The sequence below is a fragment of the Branchiostoma floridae genome, chromosome 13 (genome assembly GCF_000003815.2).
Source record: "Branchiostoma floridae strain S238N-H82 chromosome 13, Bfl_VNyyK, whole genome shotgun sequence".
In the NCBI taxonomy this organism is placed as follows: Eukaryota; Metazoa; Chordata; class Leptocardii; order Amphioxiformes; family Branchiostomatidae; genus Branchiostoma; species Branchiostoma floridae.
The window spans coordinates 17,392,216-17,417,104 of record NC_049991.1 but is presented as its reverse complement, the minus strand read 5'-3'; the positions used below and the strand labels follow the sequence as shown (position 1 = coordinate 17,417,104).

The 24,889-nt window shown below is 40.6% G+C and overlaps 1 protein-coding gene across 2 annotated transcripts in view; it reads right to left on the bottom strand.

Moving 5' to 3' along the window:
- Positions 1-24,889, bottom strand: part of LOC118428907 (ankyrin repeat and fibronectin type-III domain-containing protein 1-like) — a 163,790-nt gene that overhangs the window by 71,611 nt on the left and 67,290 nt on the right. For both annotated transcript variants that reach the window (XM_035839191.1, XM_035839192.1), the window contains 2 exons: positions 23,167-23,264; positions 5,409-5,431 (listed from right to left, as the gene is read on the bottom strand). In XM_035839191.1, coding sequence (XP_035695084.1) covers positions 5,409-5,431; positions 23,167-23,264 — 121 coding nt within the window. The remainder of the gene's footprint in view (positions 1-5,408; positions 5,432-23,166; positions 23,265-24,889) is intronic.

Here is a 24,889-nt window from a genome sequence, read left to right as displayed (position 1 = left end):
AAGTTGACCGAAGCATAACTAGAGACACAATGGTCCGACTGCACACTTCTTTGGCATATGGCCTCTCTAGAGTTCCCTCCTTTTTTGTTCAATTTGAGAGGTTTAGATTAATTTGTTCCAGTTATTGTGGCAGTGCCATCTGTGACCCCTTTTGACTTTTTGTCATGGTAATCATTTTGGAGCTGGTGCGGGCTGGACGCTCGCTCATTGTCTGTACAACCTGTTTCACCACTTCTGGTGCACTTGTGTAATCTCCAAGCAGATCCTACAATGGCATAAGATAGTACCAAACTGGCCAAAGACTGTAGTCAGCCAAAAGGTGTCCATTTGCCATGTAGCCCGGTAGCGAAACACACTCCTAAGCCAGCTTCACTCCTCTGGCAGCTTTTGATACTATCTTATGCTACCGTAGGATCTGCTTGGAGATTACACTTGTGTCCAAACCAAGGCTGTCTCCTTAGACTTAAATTTTTTTTCCCGTCCCACTCATTGTTTGGGAGCCTAAGTTGTTGATAAAAATAGATTATCAGCAGTTTTCTGACATTAATTTTATATTTTGAGGACGGATGGGGTAATATTTCTTTCAATCCCTACTAGCAAATTTCCATCCTGGGACAGAAGGACAGGTCGTGGAGACAGCCCTGGTCCAAACACACACTTTTAGTCTATTTAAAAAAAAGAGATGAGCATTTGATGCTGGTCTGTTTTGGTGACAGCTATTTCAGTGATTTTGCTGTTGCAAAATGAAGCAGTAAACTGATATGCAAAACCTATAGATTTCAATATATTTTTCTTGAATGTTTCATCTAACTTAATCTGAGACAAAAAGATGATGAACCTAAGCAGAGTTCTAATCAGCAGTGCTATTTTGCCTGCCTTTAAAATTTCGGGTCTTTCTTCCCTAATATCTGGATTATTTTGGTAATTTGAAAAAAAAAAATTCAATTCACATTAGAGTGCTATTCACCCTCCTAAAGCACTACCATACCATACATGTCTTGGAAGAACCTTGTCCTCAATGACAGGTCAATGTTAAAATACAACTCTCTTGTTTGTGTAGTAACAAAGCAATATACCACAGGAAACAAGAACTATGCTTTCCTTTTCTACTTTATGATCTTCTGTAACAATCTCGCATTTCTGTACCCAAAAAACTAAGCTGCTGAAAGCTATTCTGGAACCCAACTTTAACCAAGGTTAAAAGGAGGAACCCAAAGTAAATCCTTTCCCAAATGCCATCATAAAACTTTCATGGTCTGATTGCTTCCTTCTTGGCAGTTTCCCATCGCAAGCATTTCCAGGGCTCAGACGTCAAGAAACCATCAAAATACAAGATAGGGGACGATGAATATTTCATAAGAAACTTTGGCCGCAATTGTGCCGGGGCCAAAGGGCTGACAGGAAAATGAAACAAAGAGTTACGTAATCTTGTGGGTCATAAATATGTTATAGAAGTGACACCCAGATATTCCTTAAAAAAACTATTATGAAAGTAACTTTTTTTCGAAAGAAGTTTCAGACTTATACATGTACTTCCCAGACTTGCCAGCAAGAAGAATAGGCTTATAGAACTAAAATACCATGCTTTTTTAGCGTCACTTTGCAGCATAACATTTTTGTCATATAATAAATCTCGAGAAGTCAACTGCTGTGTAGCTATCATTTTATTCGACTTTGAATATATCTGTTACTTTACCTTACATATCATTATCATATATATCAATTGTGTACTTTCCTTGTCAGTGATACTAATTGTTAAACGACCTGCTTGTGCTTTCTATACAGTTGATAAGACAATCAGCTGATTGAGATAACTGGAAAGACAACATTCTAAAGCAAACAAGTTGCAGGGTGCAATACACATCCCCATTTCCTGACAAGTGACACCCGGCCCAAATTAGCTGGCAAGTGTAGAGATACCATAACAGCACAAAGATCGCAGAACTATACTCAAAACTACTGTAGCATGAGATACCCGGGGGTGGGGGGTAGTATCAAAAGCTGGCAGAGGAGTGTGTATACGCGACTTGAGGTCTGATGGCACCATAGGATCTGCTTGGAGATTACTCAAACTGTACTCCTGGTTGGCTAACTCCTCTGGCCTGTTATCTATTGATTTGGCAAAGGAGGTTTTATCATGGTAGATATCTTGATAAAACCTCCTTGATCTGGCCAGTTCTACTCTTTGCATTCCAGCAACCTGTGGAGCCTGGCAGAGGCTAGCCCAAAACCCCCAAGTATGCTAGAGTAGAGGAAAAACAGACACCAATTGGCAACAGCTCAGTTGCTTTGTCAACAACAGATCAAGAATTTCCAAACGACCTTCTCTGCGAATACTTCTAGTCTAAAGTCTGTTTACCTGATGCAAGGGGGTGTCCTCTGGTGGTCTTATGCTGGTACAAGGCAGCACTATCATTCAGTGCATGTCTGTGGTAATTAATTTCCACTAATTAGCCCTAATTAAACTGCCACCTTTTGTTCCTGCATCGTTATGTGGTCTGTTGACCACAAAAGGATTGTTGTCACCACAGAAAATGGTGGTGAAACAACAATTCACTGCATAATTTATTGAAAAAAAAAATTGTCTTTCATTTCAAAGAAAATCCGTTGGTCTGTTGTTTGGAATACAATGTATTTCAATCTTCGATAGTCTTGGTCAAATGAAAGTTGTCTAGTTGTTTGTATAGGAGTTTAGATCCAAAGTTTCCTATACTCTCCAAGAATAGGTTTTGCTCTGGCTGTTTTTAAAATGTGTTTTATGTGTTTCTGTCTTGTTTTCTTTATGTCTAGGAGCGTACACAAACGCTTGTCCCAAAACTAGCCAGCTCTGAACCTCTGCTTGGAGGCTATGTTACCTAGAGACGAAGGACGCCCACATCAGATTAGTAACTACATGTACTTTACTGGACTAAGTATTCAAATCATGACACATCAGTTCCTGGCCCTGGCCACAGTATTGTGTATGTACTCGAGTATCTATGATGCACAACCCAGGAATCTTACTTTCAACTGAAGTACCCTGCGATCCTTTGTTGACTCGAAACTTTCATGTGAGATCCTGAGAAAAGGGACTGAAGTATTTGCCCAGCTGTCAGTCAGTGGTTAGTGTATCCTGTCTGTTAAAGGCTCGCAACTTTTCCTCGTCTTTGACGGAAGACTTCTGAAGCTTTCTAAGAATTTAAATCAATTTACGAAAAGTGTATCCACCATACATTCACAGCAAACTCTTAGTCTCTACCAGACTCCGGATCGCTGGAAAAATCGTAGAAATGGAACAAATCAGAGGAGTAAGCCGGCCAGAGGAATATAACCGGCCAGGGAACAGCACGAGATCGCGAGCTGTTCCCTGGCCGGTTATATTCCTCTCTATTTGTTCCATTTCTACGATTTTCCAGCGATCCGGAGTCTGGTAGAGACTAGCAAACTCTCTCCAAATGCTATTTTCAATCTTCAACCTAAAATGGCAAATGGACCTATCTGTTGGAATTATATGTTCAAATTTAGGGAATAGGAATCAATACAATAGACTCAATCAGAATAATTAGTCACAAAAACAATCAAATGAAAATTTTAGGTTGCCAAGTTTGCTTTCCAATACATCATTGATAACTAACTTACTAAGTGTAAACATAATATGAATACAAATGATCAATACAGTTATGCCTAATTAATCTATAAATATATCTTTATAAAGTTGGTAACTTGTCAACATATCAACATTGGGTTCCAATCTTGCCTTTCAATCAAAAGACGAACTGATATCACTGTCATACCTTCGGCAATTACAATTGTGTAATTAGCTGTACAACAAGCGGCCATTGTGGCCAGACAAGAGATAATGCAGGCCTTGAGGTGTAAGGAGAGATAACCTTCTGGTTTGACAGCCTGCCACTCACAATTCCTCACACATGAGGTCACCAACAAGGCAGAGAAAGTAGGCGAGGGAACAGTTCCTCAAGAAACTGGATAAAACTTGGAAAATCGCTGGAAAATTCACCAGAAAATTCAACGAATGTTACCTTGCGTTATCTGGATATCTAACATTGTTTCAAATTTGTGCTTGAAACAGTTCTGCAGTACAGTAATCATACAAGGCAGATAAAGTAGGCGAGGGAACAGTTCCTCAAGCAACTGGATAAAACTTGGGAATTCGCTCGACTGTTACCTTCAATTGCTTGAGTAACTGTCACAGTGTGTTACCTCGCGTAGCTTATTACTTGGATATGTAACCTTGTTTCAAATTCGGGCTTGAACTTGAAGGGGTTTAGAATCATCTTTTTCTGTACAAGATGAATACATACATACATAATACACGTTAAAAACCTAGGACAACCCTTTATGATCTCATGATTCGATATCACCAGGAGGGGGCAAGGTATTAAAACGAAAACAAATTACAATGTATTAGTTGCTAAGTGAAAATTCTATAGTACAGTAATCATACAAGAAAGCAGGTTTGCGGTGTCGCGAATTTGCGTTTGTCCCCTGTATAGAAATGTGACCTTTCTTGTTTTGTCTGATAATGTTTGGTTCTTTTGACAATGTGATATACACATTGGCGATCAAAACTAAGAGATTGTGAATGCAGTCTTACTATTTACTGGGTTCCGGCTCACTGACATACATGAACGTTGTCATGCTTGACAGAACTGGAAACATTGTAACAGTGGAATGGAGCCAAAAAGAGAGACACAAGTTTTTGTCCTCTCCTGACAACGGATTGTATTGGAATTGTAATTGACAGGTGAGGTGTGAAGTTGGGTTCTTGACAGACAAAATTATACCTTCAGGTAGCTAATTATGTTCCTTTGAAACAAAATAGAGTTGAGCCACTCTATACTATATACAGAGACATTTCAGAAGCCACCCAGCTGGAAGAATTATCAATTATTCTGTAAGGAAACATGTACTGAAATTTGATTGTAACTATTTCAACATACTTTACCTGCCATTGTGCCGATTACAACAACACTTTCTCCCTCCCCATCCAACAAATCCATGCATCCAACGAGCAAAACTTAATAGTAGTCAACACAAAAGTTTGATTTTGTGTGTGCATGTGTGTGCACTTACCCTCTGTTCTGGAAGTAACAATTACTAATCTAATGTACCCCTCTGCCCAAAACACAACCCCTCCCAACCCAAGCCCAGAAGCCAGACTGTTTCCAGGGCCTACATAGGCCAGCTCCTCAAGTTCCAAGGTTCATGTTGTAAATGTGAATAACTCAGGGAAGCTGAGTCAAAATTTCTTTGGGGTTGGCTCAGAGGAACCAGTGGAAACAGTCTGGCAGCCAGGCTATCCCAGCTGAAGAAGAATCCATTCAAAAGCGGCACACTCAACGGTGAACAACAAGTACAACAGAAACTAAAGTACTGTAACAATATTTGAGAGTCAAACTTGTACTCACCCTCTATCGTGGAAGTCCCCACCCTGCAGAAACACACAGAGGAGAAGAATATATCAGAACAGGTCAGTCAGTAAATCAGCACTCACAACAAACTCTCTCCACAACATGTCCCGAAACCGGACCAACACATGTGCCCTGCCTGCTGGTCTGACAGGAGGCATCACAATGCCAGGGGGAGGGTCAGATTATGCAGACTGACAGCAGTGGACAATAGGACCCACCAGGACTTACTTCAAAGGGGTTTGATTTACAACTACACTTTCATCTAGTGATCCCCCTGTTTTTGGAATGGTAGCATCCTGATTTCTGTCATTGGGGACAGTTTTTGGACTTGACCATTCAGAATTTGGGCAGGGCAGTGAGATTTTTGTTGTTGTAGAAGTTGACCTTAGTGGGTAAGTATTGTTATGTGTATGCTGACTGATACAACTTGAGCTGGGATAAAATTGTGCCCGGAAAATTTTGTTCCCAAATATAGAATTTTGTTATGAAATTTGAGTCTTCCAAGTTCCAGCTGCTTGCACTGCTTGCAGGCCAAGAGCTCCCTGCTTTCACTTTTCAGTCACTCAATGCTGAAAAAAGATGTCAAGTCAAGCAGTATCCTCAACATTTATGTACCTCTTGACTCAGTATGTTCAATGAGCTTTTATCAAGTTGATAAAAGCTCCTTGGTATGTTCTTACTCTCACCCATGTCTTCTTTGCCTACAATACTCAACATTCAATACGATTTAAAAAAATATAATATCAGCATTATCTATGATATCAAAATCTTTTACAAGCAGAGGACCAGCTTGGAAAAGAGGAAAAGACGGAAAATGAGAAAAAAAATGTATGACATGATAAAATGTAACAAAATCTGGATACATGTATTTTGAATATTACAAGTCACAGCCATGAGGTCATGTCCCAAAAGGGATGGGTTTCTACAAATGAGGTGTGAAATCTCATTTCACACCTGGGTGCAAAATGGCACCCCTCTAGGGAAATGGTATCATCCAGACAGTGAGAAGTGTGTATTGGCCATCAGCCATTCACTCAATGTGAAACATATGTAAACTTTAAAAACCAGGAATAAAAGTGTTAAGTGAAGCTGCATTCAGTTTGTAATCCTATAAAATACACCATTAAAGTACCTATGACACAGTTAGAAAGCATGTCTGTCTAGACTACATCATGCAAAACGCTGCATAAACAGCCATTGTCAGCATAGCGAAGAAATAAAAAAAAAAGAATGGGCTTCATCAATGGATAGTAATTGTCCTAAAAATGGTCTCAGAGAGAAGCAGATGGCTAACAAACTAGCCTACTGCAGTCAACATTTTGTTCCATCACAAGAATATACAACCAAATCTTCCTCAACCTTCCAAAATATTCCTCAAGGTTGTAACTTGCTTTCTGAGGTTACTGTACTAGAAGTTGATTTTGGAAGTCTACCCTTGGCCTTCCAAGCATAAATTGCTTTTGTTTAACTTTAAATTTGAATTTTCTAAAACTCTATTTAGAGTAGAGTAAAGTCACTGGCGTCAACAGGAACTCCACCAATCATCTACCCAGTGGAGTGAAACTTAAAGTAATACAATTCAACAACTGGACTGGAGATAATAGGACTTGATCAAGTTGATAACAATTGGATGTTTAGCCCGTTGGATACTCTCTTTTTGCAGCCAATAGACCTGCTTGGAGATGATAAAAAAAGGGTGACGAATTTTTTTATAAAGGGCCAATGACAGTCCAGCTCTCTGTCCATTTGTCCCTGAGAGGAGTCTGGTGGAGACAAGCTTCACAAGCAGCAGACCCTGTTTGTCCATCACGTCAGCCTCCCCTGATCTGATCTGATCCAGCCCACATCAAAACAAATCCTGTCAGTCCTGACCTAGTTTCCCCAGAGCCCTGTGATGCTGACACACAGCAGTGGCACATACAGCACATACCACACTGCCAGATCGCCTCATTACAAAGGTTGAAATGTTACCAGTTAATTAAAACACAAATATCAACAGTTCGCGTCATAGACTCATACCAACATTTGGCAAAATAAAGCAAATCACTGACACACATACATGTACAGCACATACTGCATGGCAAGATGACGTCATTCAAAACTTTGACAAAAGGTTGAAATGTTACGTGTTACAGTCCTTTGGAATCATTACAATGGCAGACATCATACCAATGTCAAAGTAGAGTGCACTTTGTATGTCACACCTGCAAATAATAGCAGTGGCACATACTAGTACAGTAGAAGCCGCTTAATTGCACGGCCTATTTGCCAGTGAATTTGGTGCAATTATCCGGCTGATGCAATAATGCGAAGTTATCTAGCTGGCCCTCATCGGTTTGGTATTCTGGGATCCCGTGCAGTTAACAGAAGTGTGCGTTAATCCGATGTGCAATTAACTGGCTTCCACTGTAATAAGCACACACCACATAGCCAGGTGACCTCACTCCAGCATTTTTTTGGGAATAATTCAATAACACATATCAATTCAATGGCTTAAGTAATACCGATATATGTTATAACATGGAGTACATTTTGCATGTCACACCAAATTAATGACACTCAGCAGTGGCACATACTTCTACAACACATACCACACAAACAAGTGACATATTCACTCAAAAAATTCGAATGGTTCAAGTCACAACGAAAGTAAAGTAAAGTTATCCTTCAAAACATATAGCTACAAAAGTATGTTGCACCAACTCAATGACATACAGAAAATTTGGAATCATTCAATGACTGGTATCAATGAATGGTTCGAGTCACACCAAAGTAAAGTTATCCTTCAAAACATATAGCTACAAAAGTATGTCGCACCAAATCACTGACATACAGCAGTGGTACATACTGCACATACCACACAGCCTGAGCTGACGTCACTCAAAAAACATCTAACAATTCTCTGGAATCATTCAATGACAAAATGTCAATGGTTCATGTCATACCAAAGTATGTATACCAAAGTCACGCTAAACCACTAATACCTAACAGTGGTACAAACCCACATACCACAAAGACTCAAAATGTTCACAAAGGTATGAGATAGGAAATGACATAGAAATTAACTTTTAAATTTCAGGACCAGTTTCTAACAGCAATTATTATCGACTGTTTGGTGATGCACAAGATCGGCTAGCAGCACACACATCACATATCCAAACTCAAACTGTTTACTACTTCATATCAAATCGTACCAAATAGCGATGGAAAACAGGAACTTGTTCCATTACCAAATGTGACATAAAGGGAAAAACATCTTACAGTGCCTTTCTGTCTTATTTCTGTACAAGCAACAACTTTTGAAAGCAACATGGAAGAAAAAAAGTTTGATGACAAAATGGATAAATGATCAATCAATCAACAGATAAAAAATGAATGAATGAATAAATCAAAATACCCACTATGACCTTTAAGTTGGTTTTGAAGTTTGTGTTTTTCTTTGTCTTGCTTATTTTAAATTTTTTTTCAGGGGAATGGCTGACCCATCACTATCTGAACAAAATTCATGTCGATGAGACTACTGTCCAAAAATTAAGAGTAGAGATAGGAACACCCACAAACTTTGTGACAAAGTACGCCCAGACAAATGTTGCAAGCTAAGTGATTTACCTGGGATGAAACATCGATCTAGCCCTGGTAGAAATAGGATGGTACCCAGGCTAATGTCAATCAACATGGCTTACAAGCTTGATTGGCTCTGTATCAACTTGTAAAGGATAAACATTTCCATCACTATCACTGATCCCTGCAAAGTCACACCAGGGCCTGTTGCCAAACTGTACAGGAACATTACTAAAACAAAAGAAGCAAACTCACAGACCTGGCACACCACTTGGGGACTCACAGTTTCTTGGAAAGGCCAATAACTTTCTGCCAAGGAAAATACAACAGAGATATCAGGATGTCCTCACAAGGAAGTGAACGACCTGTGTTCTGACCTCAGGAGTCCTTGGTGGTCATCTCAGGAACAACAAGTGCGTAACCAAGGAAAGGGGAATGGTTGTTGGCCGGATGGAACTAAACCTTGAACTTGGTTGTCCTCAGATGCCCTGGTATCCTCTGTTACTGTTGCTGGTGGCTTGTGGAGGAAATCCCCCTGGATTTGTGGTTTAGCCCACTACACTAATGTGTCCCAGATGACTGGCCTCTACCAATCAGTGGTGTCATAGGGGTGTTTCAAACAAATGGTTCACTTTGCTTTGATGACAGTGACACTGCTTCCTTTCAGTTCAGTTCAGTTCAGGTCATCCTCATACGAGGTGCCATTAACAATGTCTAACCATGCGTTCCTATCAAGCATGGCAGCTAGCAGGATGTAGTCCTTTAACCCAACCTCCTCCTTCAAAACTTTCTTAAGTGAGGGCCCCAATGCCCTTTTGCGTAGAGCGTAATCGGCCGTTTTAATTTTACGTAGAGCGTAGACGGATCGCTTAATTCAACGTAGAGCGTAATCGGTGCATTTTGCGTAGAGCGTAATTGACTCTTTTCATTCTACGTAATACGTTGTAGCTCCCCGGAATTTACCGTAAAACGTAATGGATGAATTGTGCATTTAGCGTAATCAAACCTGCCCTAACCATTGCCCTAAGTCCCATCAAAATGCAGGAAATTGCGTCTCAGAGGGTCAAGATTTCAAAATTTCCGTGGACCTCCTTTGCGACGCCCCGCACAATCTGCGCTCTCGGCGACATGGTTAAAATATGTTGGGGCGTCGCCCTCAAAATTTTAAACTGTAATTTTAATAGAAATGGCATTAAAGATTCGTCGATGAAGGTTAGACATCCAGGTAATAAGATACGCCAAAACAGTTACTTCAGCAAAATCGTATCCTGTTTTTGGCGGCATTAAGTATTGCCTAGGAAAATATGTTTGGGGGGAGGGGGAGCAAGCTGAAACTTTGTGTATTTTTGATGGTGCAAATTTCATAAAATCGAGCTAGTCTAACGGCAAAATTTACCCCTGAAAATGCGAGAAACGGCGTTTCAGAGAGTCCCGATTTCAAAATTTTGCCAGACCTCCCTGTCCCGCGTCTACGGCACAGAACAATATGCTGAGGGAGCGTCGCTCTCAAAAATCTTTTAAACAAATAGAAATTTTACTATCGTGCTTAGCTTAGTTAACAAGCAGAATGTGGTCCCCAAATGCAGGAAATGACGTTTTAGACGGTCAAGATTTCAAAATTTTCTCCGGACCTCCCTAGCGATGACTTGCGCCTCGGGCGCTCACAGCGACTTTCTTGACAAACATGGCATAAAGTTTAGCAGTCTTCCAGCAAAATTTGTCCCTAAAAATACAGAAGATGGCGTTTCAGAGGGTGAAGATTTTGAAATTTCCCTAGATCAACCTTGCGACAGCTCGCACCTTCGGTACTCGAAATCGTGAAAATATTTTTGGGGCATCCCCCTCGCTAAAACTCTGTGTCTTTCTAACGGAATTGCCATCAAACTTAGCTTTGTCTGGCAGCAAAATCTGCCTGTCAAAACGCGGGAAAAGGCGTTTTAGAGGGTCAAGATTTCAAATTTTCCCGGACCCCCCTATAGCTAGGATTGTCGCGCCTCCGGCGCGACGGGTGGCGTCAAAGCGCTACATCTGCTGCAAAATTCTGTCAGGAAAAGATCGTCCCCCCAAACAATATTTCCTGCCGCCTCTGGAGGAGATGCCCCTACTGTGCTTGGTGATAACAAATTCCACTCCGCGATAGTTCTGGGAAAGTACGAATTTTTGAACACATCAATTCTAGGTTGGTAACTCTGGTACTTGAAGGCATCACTGTTTCTTGTTCTTTTTGCATTTTGCCGCCTTAGCGGCAAAATGCTCTGAGGCCAGAATAGTCGCCGTTGTGATGGAGTGATGTTGAGATGAACGGACCTGTTCAATCCATGCCAAACATTTCTAAACCTGTTAAAACAGGCATTTTTCCAACATGTTCGCACTGGCGCAGTGGTTAAAGTTTACGCATTCTAAACCAATGCACCCGGTTCGAATCCGGGGAGATAGATTTTTTTTTTTCTTTTTTACATCCATTAAAATACTAATTTTTACATCCATTTGGCCATACCAATTTATTTCTTTGGTTAACGGATTCGCCGCTTCGTTTTTTTGCCGAATAGAAATAAAAATTAACTAGAGTTCGGCGACCTCATACCTCCATGAAAATTTAGAGCTTTCGTAAATTTCATGCAATTGACCAACACATTAACATAATTTATGCATGGTGTTGTTCATCATTGACTAACGTACACATGTCACAATTATAAAATTCCCATTATTGATCATAAAGCAGTTTTGAATTTTTACATAAATTATGCAAATAAGTTCCTCATTACCATATTTGGTATTTGCTTATATTCCACCTATCATAATTAACATGTGTTACATGTATTGAGGTTCAGTTATTGAAAACAATGGAACTATACAATTTCCTCATTAATTATGCAGATTAAGTCCTCATTTGCATAACATGTATATCATTATGAACATCTTTGCCTAAGCTACCTGCATGCCTAAAATGCAGGCAATCCGTCGTTCCTTTCTGCAGTTATCCTCTTTGGAGTGTCTTGACAAAAACGCCCCTGCAGTTCCACAATTAAATGTTAGGGGACTGAAACTCGCCCCACTTTTTCATGACGCTAAAAGCTATCTACCACTTAAATGTCACGACCATATCACGTTCGTGACAAGAGGTACATTGAAAAAACTGCTATGATAGAATATTCTCATTAATTATGCAAATGTACTCCTATTTTGCATAATTAGTATTTTATCTTGTACAACATTGTCTAAGGTACCTACATACCAAAAATCATAAAAATCCGTTGTTCCCTTCTTGAGTTATCCTCGTCAGAAGTTTTTGACAAAAATGCCCCTGCTATCCCAAAACTAGACGCTAGGGGGCCCAAACTTATGTCATTTCTTCCTGAGCACAAGAGCTGTCTAATACTAAAAAATCGTGACCATAGCATGTTCAGAACACCGAGATAGCAAAACCGGAAGTTGCGCTGCAGTACCAAGGAGAGCCGCTAGGGGGCCCAAAATCTAATCATTTCCAGCTTTCATCACACACTACCAACACACCAAGTATGAAACCAATCCACCCAACCGTTCTTGAGTTATCTTGTTTACACACACACAGACACACACACACACACACAAACGCGGGGTAAAATATAACCTCCATGACATTTCATGGAGGTAAAAAAACTTAAAAATGCCCCGCAACAGAGCTCACTCAAAAACAGGCAGTGTAGTGAAATTTGCTGCAGTTCACGCAAATTTTAACAGGTGGCATCTAGATCTAGATTCAGGCACATATGTGAATCTCTCCATGCGCCAATATCAGGTTTAGTTACTCTGTTCTATTTATATGACATTCTAATAACTAGAAAAAAACGTTCACACACGCAAACATTGGCAAAATGCCAGCTTTTTTAAAAGCACTTGTTTGAGCTGGTATTAGATACTCATCAGTCGGTACGTCCACCAGTTTATTGGTCATAATATGACATTTGTCTGGACATTTTCCTTCTGTCTTCAAGTGACATCCACTGCAGTTCTGTTTTCATTTCTAGTCTAGTCTGCAAGAAAAAGTTGCCCCTCAAATGCAGGAAATAGCGTTTCAGAGGGTCAAGATTTCAAAATTTTCCCAAGCATGCCCCCGGATCCCCCTATTAAAGATTGTCGTGCCTTCGGCGCTCAAGATGATAAAAATTCGGTCAGCAATATTGCGCCCCGCGTTAGAAATTTGCTGCCGCCGCCTCTGCCGCCCGTTACCATGAATACTTTTAACTCAACTTTTGTACCATCTTTGACACAAACGCTCAGTCGCTCGGTGATGAGTTCTGCATAACGTGTGGGGAAGCTTTTGAATTTAGCGTAGGGCGTAGAGAGGCTTCATGAATTCAGCGTAGAGCGTTGTCGGGACCCCCCCATTGGGGCCCTCTTAAGTGTCAGGTTTGGTCGTCGTTCGCTTCCTTTCAGCTATTTCAATAGATAATACTTCAAGATACAAATGAAGAAAACAACTTCAAATCATGATAGACTACATTTCACAAGATGAACATATTAGATTTAACCAAAAAGTTCTTTCAGACTCTTTAGTCAAATCATGCGGAGCCAACCTGGACATCCCTACTTGATGATAGAATGACCCAACACCAGTCTTAAACAGGCAGCCCCTTGAGACAACGTTAATCAGAACCAGAGCAGGAGGTAATGGTGAATTCTCCACGCTTCTGTGCAAATGCTTGTAATTATCTTCAGTTATCTTCAATCTTTTAATCTCCAAGCAGACCATTGGGAGTAAAATTGTAAGGTTTTCTGACTGGCCCCAATATCTGATGGCACAGCACCTAAGGATCAACTTGCAAACGACTTGAAATGAAAAAGATAACTTTTTAGATCATTTCTTGTGCAAGGATGAAACAGCAAGGCTAAAAGAATGAGGCACAACTTTGGTGAACTTCTCAGAAGAATGGAAAATACATTGCCCAAAGAAAAATTCCCTCTTGAGCAATCATCCACTGACTGAGATGATTAGCAATGTCTGGTTTACCTGCAGTCCCACTACAGACCACTAGGTGGCATTCTTCCTCGAAGGCTGATCACGCAACAGCTGGAAGCTTGATTTGTGACAGACCATAATTTCTGTAAGTACACTTTGTATCCAACTTAATCCTACATCCAACAAATTCTTTGAACCTGACACAAGATTGCCTAAAAAAGTTTAAAGTTTCTTTCCAATTTCCTCCCAAGCTGTCTGTACCTGACACCTGTTTATTTTACGAACTTAGTAAAATATGTTCACAACTTCTGTTCAAAATGACAACACTGGAGTGTAGCGTAAATTATTGTCAAATGGCGTCATGGGAAGAATAAACATTGTTGGACTATGTCATCAGTGAATATGGCAGAGCTAGTCTTTGTAACACAAACTCTGCTGTCTGGGGCTGTAACTGGATGTTGGGCGGGCTGCTATAAGCAGGATTTGATCAGGTTATGGCAGATCACTGAGCTTTTCAGAAACTGTTACTAAATATTGTGTGTGGTCTTTCTTCTTATCTCGCTTACATCTAACTAAGTTGGAGAAAAACCTCCAGGATAGCGACATGTAACTCTGAGATCTCGGTAAGAACAGGCTACAATTAACAACAAGACACATAATTATCATATAGCATAACACAGCCGATTACAACTAAATGATTATTCCAGATCTCAAGATAATTCAAAAGCAAAACGTCCTCATACGAAAAGGCAAGACAAATAGGACTTTATCTTTAAATGATCCCTGACCAAGACCACCAAGAAAGTCCAGAAGTTTCCAAGATTACGTGACCGTTGGCACAAGTCACACTGTAAGCCGGTGACGTTAACTGTATCAGAATGCTAATAGAGGCTTGCCAAACTGTCAAGCTAACACCTCGAGAGCAGACATAAGTATGTTTTCATTCTCCCAACCACAGCGTGATTTCACCCTCTCAATTTACACCATCAGGGTAATTGGTATAGGCATGGCATATAGCAAGGTTTTCCTTTAGAACCTCAGCTTTGTTACTGAGTAAAGATGTAAGTTACAACAGCTTTGTTACCGACAGGAAAGCGTAAGTGCTGGCATTCGGCGGGTAACCGCCTACCACAAAGGTAACATCCGACCCCGTCCGACCCCCAACTCAATTACAGGAGGGGAACAAGAAAAGCGCCTGGGGCCAAACGGACCCCTGAAACAGATGGCAAGGCTCAGGCCGAAGTTTTCAAAGCACAACAAGAGGCCGATTATACGCTGGATTTATCACCTGTCAAGTTATGCTTTACACCTGCCTTCTTACGTGGTAAACACTTAACAAACTTCTGTATTATAAGAATGGACACTCTGTATACTATAGATGTAGAAAGATACCACTTTTCTTGTACATGTATCTGTAGGATCTGATGTAGAAATTAAGATCACTTTTCTTATCACTACAACCTGTACTTAGTTTGTTTGAGCATAAATGTACAATAAAGGTCTTTAATTCAATGTTTATCTGTATATTATGAGATCATAGAGGAGCAAGGAAAAGTTCATCTTGCAAAAAAAGAGATTGATACTCATCAAAAGCTTGGCAGAAATTTAAGTTCAGTTTAGAGTTAAGAGTCTGAACTTTTGTGTGGTAAAGGAATTTGCTCTGAACTCACATAACATATTCTTACACATACACATCATCGAACAGGAATGTTGTGCTATGAATGTCTGACGCACTAAACAAGCTCCAACTTCAAAAACATTATAAAGCGTGAAATTGTTTTCTTTCCGGCAGCATAATTGGGGCTTGGTCACAGCAATTGTGTTCCAGTAACCTTATATTTCACCTCAAAGGTCTATGACTAAGGGCAAATAATTGCAGCTAAAGATGACTAAGCTACCATCAGATATAAGGTTACTTTGAGAGTATGTTTTATTCTCTTACAACAACACTAAGGTTTAGTGTTCTGATTTTGACACAGCTTAAGATACCAACAATGACTGAGTTTGTAAAGTATGTACTTCAAGCCTAATCAAAATAGTGTGAAAAGGATTTGAAAGGAAAAATTGATTCAAATACCTCAAAAACGATACATGTAAGCAAGGATTGGCTATTGATGCTGTTTTCTTAGTTATAATCTCAACATACAGTCAAAACTCCATAGTAAGAAGACCACCCATGCAAGGGACCGATGTGGACAGGTGGTCGCTTCAGACTAGACTCTTAATAATGCTTCTGTTAAAGGGAAAACTATCTAAGGGACCACCAAAACGTGGTCTCATTGTCCAGTTGGGCCTCATGTAGAGTGGGCCATTTGCACTGAGGTTTGACTGTATATTTCATGTGTTAAATCAAATAAACGATTGATACAATTCATCTAAAACCGTTTTTAAATCTATTGAAACCCGCTCCAGTCATAGTAAGCTGACATGATCACAAACACTTGTACAGCTCTGATTCAGTCTGAACTAAAAGTTGTCATACAGCAAATCTACTACAGAAGTAGCCCTCCAATCCAAGTTACTAAACTACTTAAACTCTACTAGCTAGACTGATCACTTATGATTCAAAACCAAACCTTGAAAAATTCTGAGAAGAAAAAAATTACCACCCACCTTGCAGTAGAAGTAAAGGTAAGAAGAGAACAACCTTCTAAACACTGGCCTCAGGTAAAGGTGACACTAAGTGCCTACAGTTCGTCATCTTAAAGAAAACGACCCCGACGTCTTAAGAATTGAAGGCGTTCATTCTTCACTCCACAGCTGCCTATATGGTAGATTGCACAGGCTGAAAGGCTGCGGCAGCACGCGCTCGCAAGCCAGGAATTTAGTCGTGGTCCCACACAACAACAATCTAAGCGTAAACACTGTAGAGTGGCGGGACCGTTAGCCCAACTACTTATAACAATAGGCTGGAGGGGTAAGCTGATACGCGCCGTGATTGGTTACATGAAGACGACAACAAAACAGTAAATCGAGAAAGGGAAACACCTTTTTTCCTTTTTTTTATGACTGAACCTCACGAAACGTGCAACAAATATCAAATAAAACATATTAGTTGGTAATGTTTGGTGCTTTTTTTGCTAAACTATTTATAGAGAACGAAACAAATGTTTCCTACTTTCAAGAGCCAATGGAAACTGTGCCATGGCAACACATTCAAAGGCAACAGCGGAAAAACCCACATTGACACCAAAGATGATATCTGTCCTTAATGACAATACCCGTGCAGGATTAGTGAAAAGGACCTATTGTCACCCAACACACGCAGCGTTTTCTGGAAACCGATCTTGAAAAGGGTAGAAGGATACAAGTGAAAGATAAAACTTGCAGTGAATGGTGTTTGACTCTTAACAAGGTGGTGGTAATGCAAAGGGAAGAAAGCTTTTTATTTACCACAAACTTGGAAAAGGGTTGATCGAATCTTCTGAAAACACGACGTTTTTTTAATCCTTTCTTTTAATGCAATCTGTTGCTTAAAACCATTGATAACTCCCTCCCCCCCCCCCCCCCACACACACACACACAATATTGTGAAACGCTAAGTGGCAAGTAGAACAGTTTTCACCCGAAGCTTGCTCCCGGGATTCGAACTCACAACCTATCACGCTTGACCCGGGCAGCCAAGCTCCCAACACAAAGCACACAACCTATTCGGCCAAAAGCCTGACAGGCATTTGGCATGGTCAGTTGGCGGTGCTTGAACCCTTGTAACAATTGTATTGTATTCCTATAGAATCTGGCCCCAGTGCATTAGTCCATACAAGAGCTTGCTATAGTAAAGAACTGTTTGATGATGTTTCCTGACCTTTCACCTGTTCTTTTTCGAGCTGTGGGAGTCCTGGTATTCAGGTGTTTCCTCAGAGTTAATTCAGCAGGTGGGAAAATTACACACCTGACCGGAGGTGAAACGCCCAGACGACAGGATAATTGCCGTGATGAGATATACTGCTTTCTCCCCTGACCCACTTTCACAGCTTAGACACAGGAGACTCTTTTGTTATCTAATTTGTGGTCAAAATTTGGCAGCATTGCAAGGCTGTGTCTAGTTTCCCTAACTCTAAATGTTTGGGGGCCAATTGTTGATTTTCCTTGTAAAATTCGTTATTTTAAGATATTTTAAGCTTATGAAAACACATTTTCATCAACTTTACGTACTGAAGTTCAGATTTTTTGGATGGATGGGGGGAATTTTTTGTTTGTCCCAACTAGCAAATTTCCTGCCCAGGACTGAGGGACGGGGCCTGGAGACAGCCCTGCAGCGTAGAGACAGGAAACTGTTTTGTTAACTAATATGTGGTCAAAATTTGGGTACTTTACTGCCATCTGCAACAACTGTATTTGAAACCCCGAAACATCTTCAAGAAGAAAAAGTACCTTAAGTAAACTCAAGATGATAGCAATCATCTTTGAACCGAAACTTTAGTCTCTACCATACTCTTGCCTGGCCAAATAGGGGACTTTGGCCAAGTTAGGAACGAAAGCCTGGAGTTGAATGGCCTAGGAGTGAACTGACCGGCCAGCGGATAGACTGCAAAAAAATGACTGAAATCCCATGGCAACTTATTATCTGACCAAATTCTTTCGTCATCCAGCTGACGTCTGCTTGGAGACTACGAAACTTGTCCACAGTCTTGGTGATCTGGGCCTAGATTGAAGACTTTGATATTCAATTTACTTAGAACGTTGTCCGCAAATGTCCGACCAAGAAGAAAGTCGAGCAACGAACCTGTTCATACATACATACATCATGATCAGCGACCAGAGGTTGGGACCAGGCTAATACATATGAACCTGTTCAACCTAAGAGACACATGAGGAAAACCTTAGCCATATATCAGTCACAGTGCCCAAACGCAAATAATGATCATCTAATTACAGTATGATTATGTACAGACTGAACAGAATTACTGGTACAGCTACATTGAGAGACCGTACCTAACTGGTTTATTTACTTTTCCCACAGTAAAGTTAAATTTCAGCATCACTGTAAGCCTCTTAAGTTCAAAGGCTACTCTTACTGGAAACAAGGAACAGTGTTTGAAATCTAAACTGTGTACATCCTAACACAAACATTCCCCTGAGAGATTCTCCAGTGCTTATGTGTTAATCCATTGTTGATACATCCCTGCAGCTGAAGACAGATCGAGATGAGACCCCCCACACAGGTGGCCCGACCGACTAAGGCTATAAACTTGACATTTCTAAACCGTGGCCTGGCAGGGTTGTTTGTGGAAATGAAAAATAGATAATATACATAAAATTTGTACACAAATAATGCCCATGACTATTCTCTTTACGTGTTGTGTAGTTTGATATAGATTTATATAGAATAATAATAATGAAAGACCTTTATTGTACATTCATGCCTCGACGGGCTAGGTACAGGTCACTGATAACAGACATGACTGATAACAGAATACATGTAACAAATGGTAACCGGTCGTTTCGTTACATCGCCTTTTCGTTACAGTCGATTCGTTACATACGAAGTCATTTCGTTACACATGGGAAGGTCATTTCGTTACACATGGGAAGGTCATTTCGTTACACTTGATTATTATCCTATCTTGGTCGCATGTTAAACGCTATAAGTGTTTTCCTGTTATCTTTTTCAGGTTGATCTTCCTTGGTTGACATTAGAGACGTGACAAGACACTCAATTTTACGTTTGGTTTTGGTTATTGTTTGTTTTTTATCGTTCGGTTTTGTTCCGTTCCGTGATACCAATAGACACATATCATTCATCCCTAACACGTCCCTGTTTCTCATATCTCTCTACTAACACTGTTCAATGTTTCTATATCTTCAAGAAAGGGTATTCGATTAAGTTATTACCGGGGAAATGCGAATTTCGGGAAAGGTAAGTCGGGGAATAATTTGCGGCTCGGCTCGGCTCGGCTCCGATCCAAGATGCAATATCCCAGCATGCACAGCGATTGCAAGCGGACGTCATAGCCCATACGTGGTAGGTGGTAGCAAACCCTTGCCTCGAGTCCAGTCTGGTTATCTTATCTTAACTGTATAGTACTCTGAAGCAATAGACTCTAGATGACTGCTATTCGATATACTTGAAATGAAACAACGAAACTGTCAACTGTGAAAATGAAAACAAAATTTTATTGTCAAAATCGACAAAAGAGAATCAATATTCAAAAGTGCCTGATACTATCGTAATCACAGGTTGTTACAACTAATTACAAGTCACTATGTACAACTTTACAATGGGAAAAAATGTTTGTCAAAATCGGTAAAAGGAAACCAGTTTTTACAAGTCCCTTATTGACAACTTACTTGCACATTTACATATTACAATTTACATATGACAAGACTGCCCTACTATCGTCAGTATGTAAAACTTTACAATGGAAAAAAATGTTTGTCAAAATCGGCAAAAGGAAATCAATATTTACATTATATTACATATACATATGACAAGACTTCCCTACAATCGTCATGCAAGTTTGAAATACACATTACATTATACATAGATAGATTGCAACAAATCGGTAATTTACAAGTCAGTATGTACAACTTTACAATAGAAAGATGTTTGTCAAAATCGGCAAAAGGAAATCAATATTTACAAGCTGAAAATTGTCCTGTGAAACTTTGACCCCATTCACACTCAGAAAAACGATTCGAATAAAACATGTTATCCGAATAAAACTACCCGATCCGAATAAAACTTAGCAGTATGAACGCTCCCAAATCACTTGGATTTCATCTATTCGAATCCCCCGCGATCCACCTCGGGGAGGTAGATAGAACTCCGGGAAGAGGATAAAACTGCGCCACGGGGAGTCTCGATTCGGCAGTGTGAACGCGCAAGTGGATAGGATTCACTTTAAGTGGATAGGATGCAACTTATATAAAGGTGAGTTTGCTCAATTAGAAGTTTTTCTGCCAGTCCGAGTCTGAAAATGTTCAAAGCGCAATGTTGTTCCACCAATCAAGGCTTCGCTCCCGCTCCCAGATCATTCTGTCTGCCGCTCTGGTGGCGTACATCTGAGCTGTACTACAGCTATCCCAATATGCAGAAGACTTTGTCGGTGAAACCTTCTCGCGATCAAAGACCGCGAAAGTGCGTGCCCGCTGGTCTATTAAACAACAATAGGTCTTTACTGCGCGCGCTGTATATCAACGATACTAAAGGCATCTAATCGTGATTTATTGTACACATCACAGCATATATTATAAATGATCAAGTTACTACATAACAGATATGTGTAATCTCTCCTTGGTTCAGATGACCGTTCAAGCCGACATGCAGCGTGGCCCGTCAGCGCCTCCAGCGCTTAGCGGCGTTCAATATCTACCGAAAAACAAGAAAAAGAAATTGAATTTTGAGTCCCGGCTTTTTGTTACCACGAAAAGTAATACATTTGTAGTAAGAAGTACTATAACGGCCTGACATTAATCTGTAACGAAATGACTTCGTGATGTAACGAAATGACTTCGTGATGTAACGAAATGACTAATCATGGTGTAACGAAATGACTTCATGATGTAACGAAATGACGTGTAACGAAAAGACCATGTAACGAAACGACCTGTATTCGTAACAAATATATGAAAAAACAACAGGATACAATTTAACTAGTTGAAGGTACTAAGCTAACAGGATGGTCGACATCTTCTCGCTTCTTTGTACAGGTGTAGATATAAGAACATATAATGTTTGATATACAGGGTTTGTCTAGGTGCATCAAAAATAGAAATTTATCCGTTGCATTAAGATGTTCAAAATATGGGAACTCTTTTCTGATATATTCATAAAGCACAATCCGTTCATTATGGTACAATTTACAGTGTAAAATAAAATGCTGTTCATCTTCTACATGTTGTAGATCACAAAATTGGCAGACTCTATGCTGCAGAGGGGTGCGGTTGTGCCTTCCAGTTTCGATATGTAACTTGTGGCAACTAATCCGGAGTTTAGTGACAGCCAATCTGTGCTGTATGTTTTTCACCATCAGATATAATTATCATACTTTTAATTCCCGAAAGCTCCCCGGCTGGACCCGGTTTAGAAATGTGACATATGGTAGGCCTAAAAAAGATCCATGAAACTTACCAATGTGTAGTCCAAGAGGCCTGGCAGAGGAGAGCTGATGATTTTCTGTCTCTCTGTCTTCCTTTCTTTCTCTGTTGACTCTCTAGATGGCCGTATGAGTGTCTAGTGTGTCTCTCTGTCTTTCTGACTTTCCCTCAGGCTCCCTTTCTGTGACACTGTTTGTGCATAGGTGTCTCTCTGTCTCTGTCTCAACCTCTCTCTGTGTTTGTGAGTCTACCTATCTTTCTCTCTGAGATTATGACCATACATAATGTGTATGCTGATTGACAGGAAGGACCCCACACCAAGTGCCCTGGCCCCAGGCTATAGCCAAAGCTAGGAAACATCCCTCGCTGTCTGAGGTTACAAACCAAGCTAAGATAGGCCTGTAGTTATATTACAAACTGCTAGGTGGTGCTGAAGAGCAACGTGCAGGTTCACCAATGCATACTAGTAGAGCTAACAGGTGGTCATTGGGGCAGACCTCAAAGATACATGTAGGAGTAACAATTGTAAGAAATGTGACATTAAGTACCAAAATACATAGGTGGAAAACGTGTATTCACACACACACACACACACATATTATTCTGATAATTTTCCTGCTTTTTTTACGTGTGTATATCTTCTTTTAATTTTTTTTTAGAACGGGCAAAATGGATAATGTCTTTTATACAATACAATATCAATGTGGATCAATCAAAGATTTTAGATAGATTTTATTGATATAACATATCAGGGTTGGACAAGTTTTCTAAAATTGACTTGTCCTATCGGGCAAGTACTTAAAAAATTTACTTGCCCGAACCAACTTTTCACTTGCCCGAAATCTAGATGACATTTTTCTATGTACATTCATGGCCTTCAATGGAATTTTTGTTATTGGGTCTATTTTCTGTGTTAATCAATGCTTGATGTCATGACTTTGAAAAGTAGCAAGTACATCAAAATCTCACTCAATGGAGAAAAGCTAACTTGTCCGATCGGGCAAGTGGGGAAGGACATGCACTTGCCCGATTGGCATTTTCACTTGCCCGGGACTATAGGGCTAGTGGACTTGTTTATCCCTGCATATACTACTATATGGTAGTATACAGTATAACATATACTAGTAAAATCCTAATCGATATAAGCCCAACAGCTTCGGCAATGAGTATGACAAAAAACAGAGGAAACAAAAAAGAAATGGACAAATGTCTCACCAATTCCTGAATGACGGTGTCTGCTGTCTGGATTCTGATGTCATCTATTGCACACAAGTAGTTCACATTGTCGTCATCTTCCAGTCTCCATGCAGCATCTGGGAAGGACAAGTTGTGGTCAGACAGTTAGATTTCAATCTAACACAGTCACCCAGATGACATACCACTCCTGTTTATTTATCAACACTGTTACAGTTTAAAGTAAGCCCAAGAGCCTCAGCGGATGGAAAAAAACTGGTTTGGTTGGACAGGTGGTCACTTTCTTAATACTTAGGCGCGATCTACACACAGTTTTTCCCGATATCGGCGAGCCTACTACCTCTCGCCGACAGCTTTTTTTCAGCGTCTAGATGCAACTACTATATCGCCATTACTATATCGGGAAAATTTCTCCCGAATGGTCCGGACCATTCGTAAGCCATCTAACGATACCTTACCGATACCTTAGCAGGGGTCCCCGACATGTTCCGTGCTCGTGTAGATGCTCCGCGAATGCGCGAAGCTCATTAGCATATAACTACAGTTAATGCGGGCTCATTAGCATATAACGCGGGAACAGCGGCATATTCGCGCGGGACAGCAAGATGGCGGAGGGAAAAGCTGGGCGCTCCCGCGGATCCCGTTGCACATGGAACCATGCAGAAACTGCTTTTCTTATAAGTGTATGGTCGTCGGAGGAGATCCCAAAAGAACGCGGGATTCCTTGGTACACCCCGGTGTACAGGCTCTCCACCCTCCGCCACAATCAGGGCAGCGAGAAAGAACGCTGCGTTCACTCTAGCCGGCCGCTGTCGTCTCTCCCTGTATCTCAATCGCCTCCTGCGCCCTACCCTTGCATGGCGTCTCATGTTTAAGATCACGCGCATGAGATACAGAAAGAACATTACCTGATTGATAACGAGTGGAAAAAAGCTAGCGGCATTCCTGCCATTTTGAAATCCGCGGGATGTGTCACCAGAGGTCAAAAGGGGTCACGAATGTTCCGCGCCGCGGGTTGTCCCGCGCTACGAGCGGATGTCCCGCGCTACCATTTGCAAAATGTGTTTAGATGCGCCCCGATATTGGCCCCGCCGATATCGGCGGGTGGGGCTACATCGGGAAAAAATGTGTCTAGATCGGGCCTTAGCCTGACTAAAATCGCAGGTGGGGGGAATTAACTCCAGCCAGCAAGAGCTTGTGTAAACACACTCAGGCTATCTTAATACTAATTTAAATGGAAAAAATTATGTAAGGGACCATCAAAAAGGGTGACATTAATGGCCTGGTGTTCCTTATGGGCAGAGGTGGTCACTCTGCAGTGGTCACTTTTATAAATTCTATGGGATACAGTATCATGGAATTCATTCTCTTTGAAGTGTTTCTCTCTCTGCAGCCTTTCTAGTATGCTGCAATTAACATACAACCAGATAGGTGGGGTGGCAAAAGTGAAAAACATAATTTCAACATATGCCTATACAACTTACAAGTTAGCTTTTCTATGTAGGTAACAAAGACTTACCAGCCTTACAATTAATTTGCTGTTAATGTTTCTGTTACTATCATCTTTGCCAAGAAGATTACATTTTTGTAGAGTGGGTTATAATCTAACAGCATTTAATTGTGGCTCATTGTCTTCATGAAACATGTGTGATATTTAGCTGAAGAAGGAAAGGGAGAGAGACCTTATGTTTGCCAAGAAAGTTATGTTTTTTTAGTAGTGTTGGTAACTGTATTTGTCACTCAT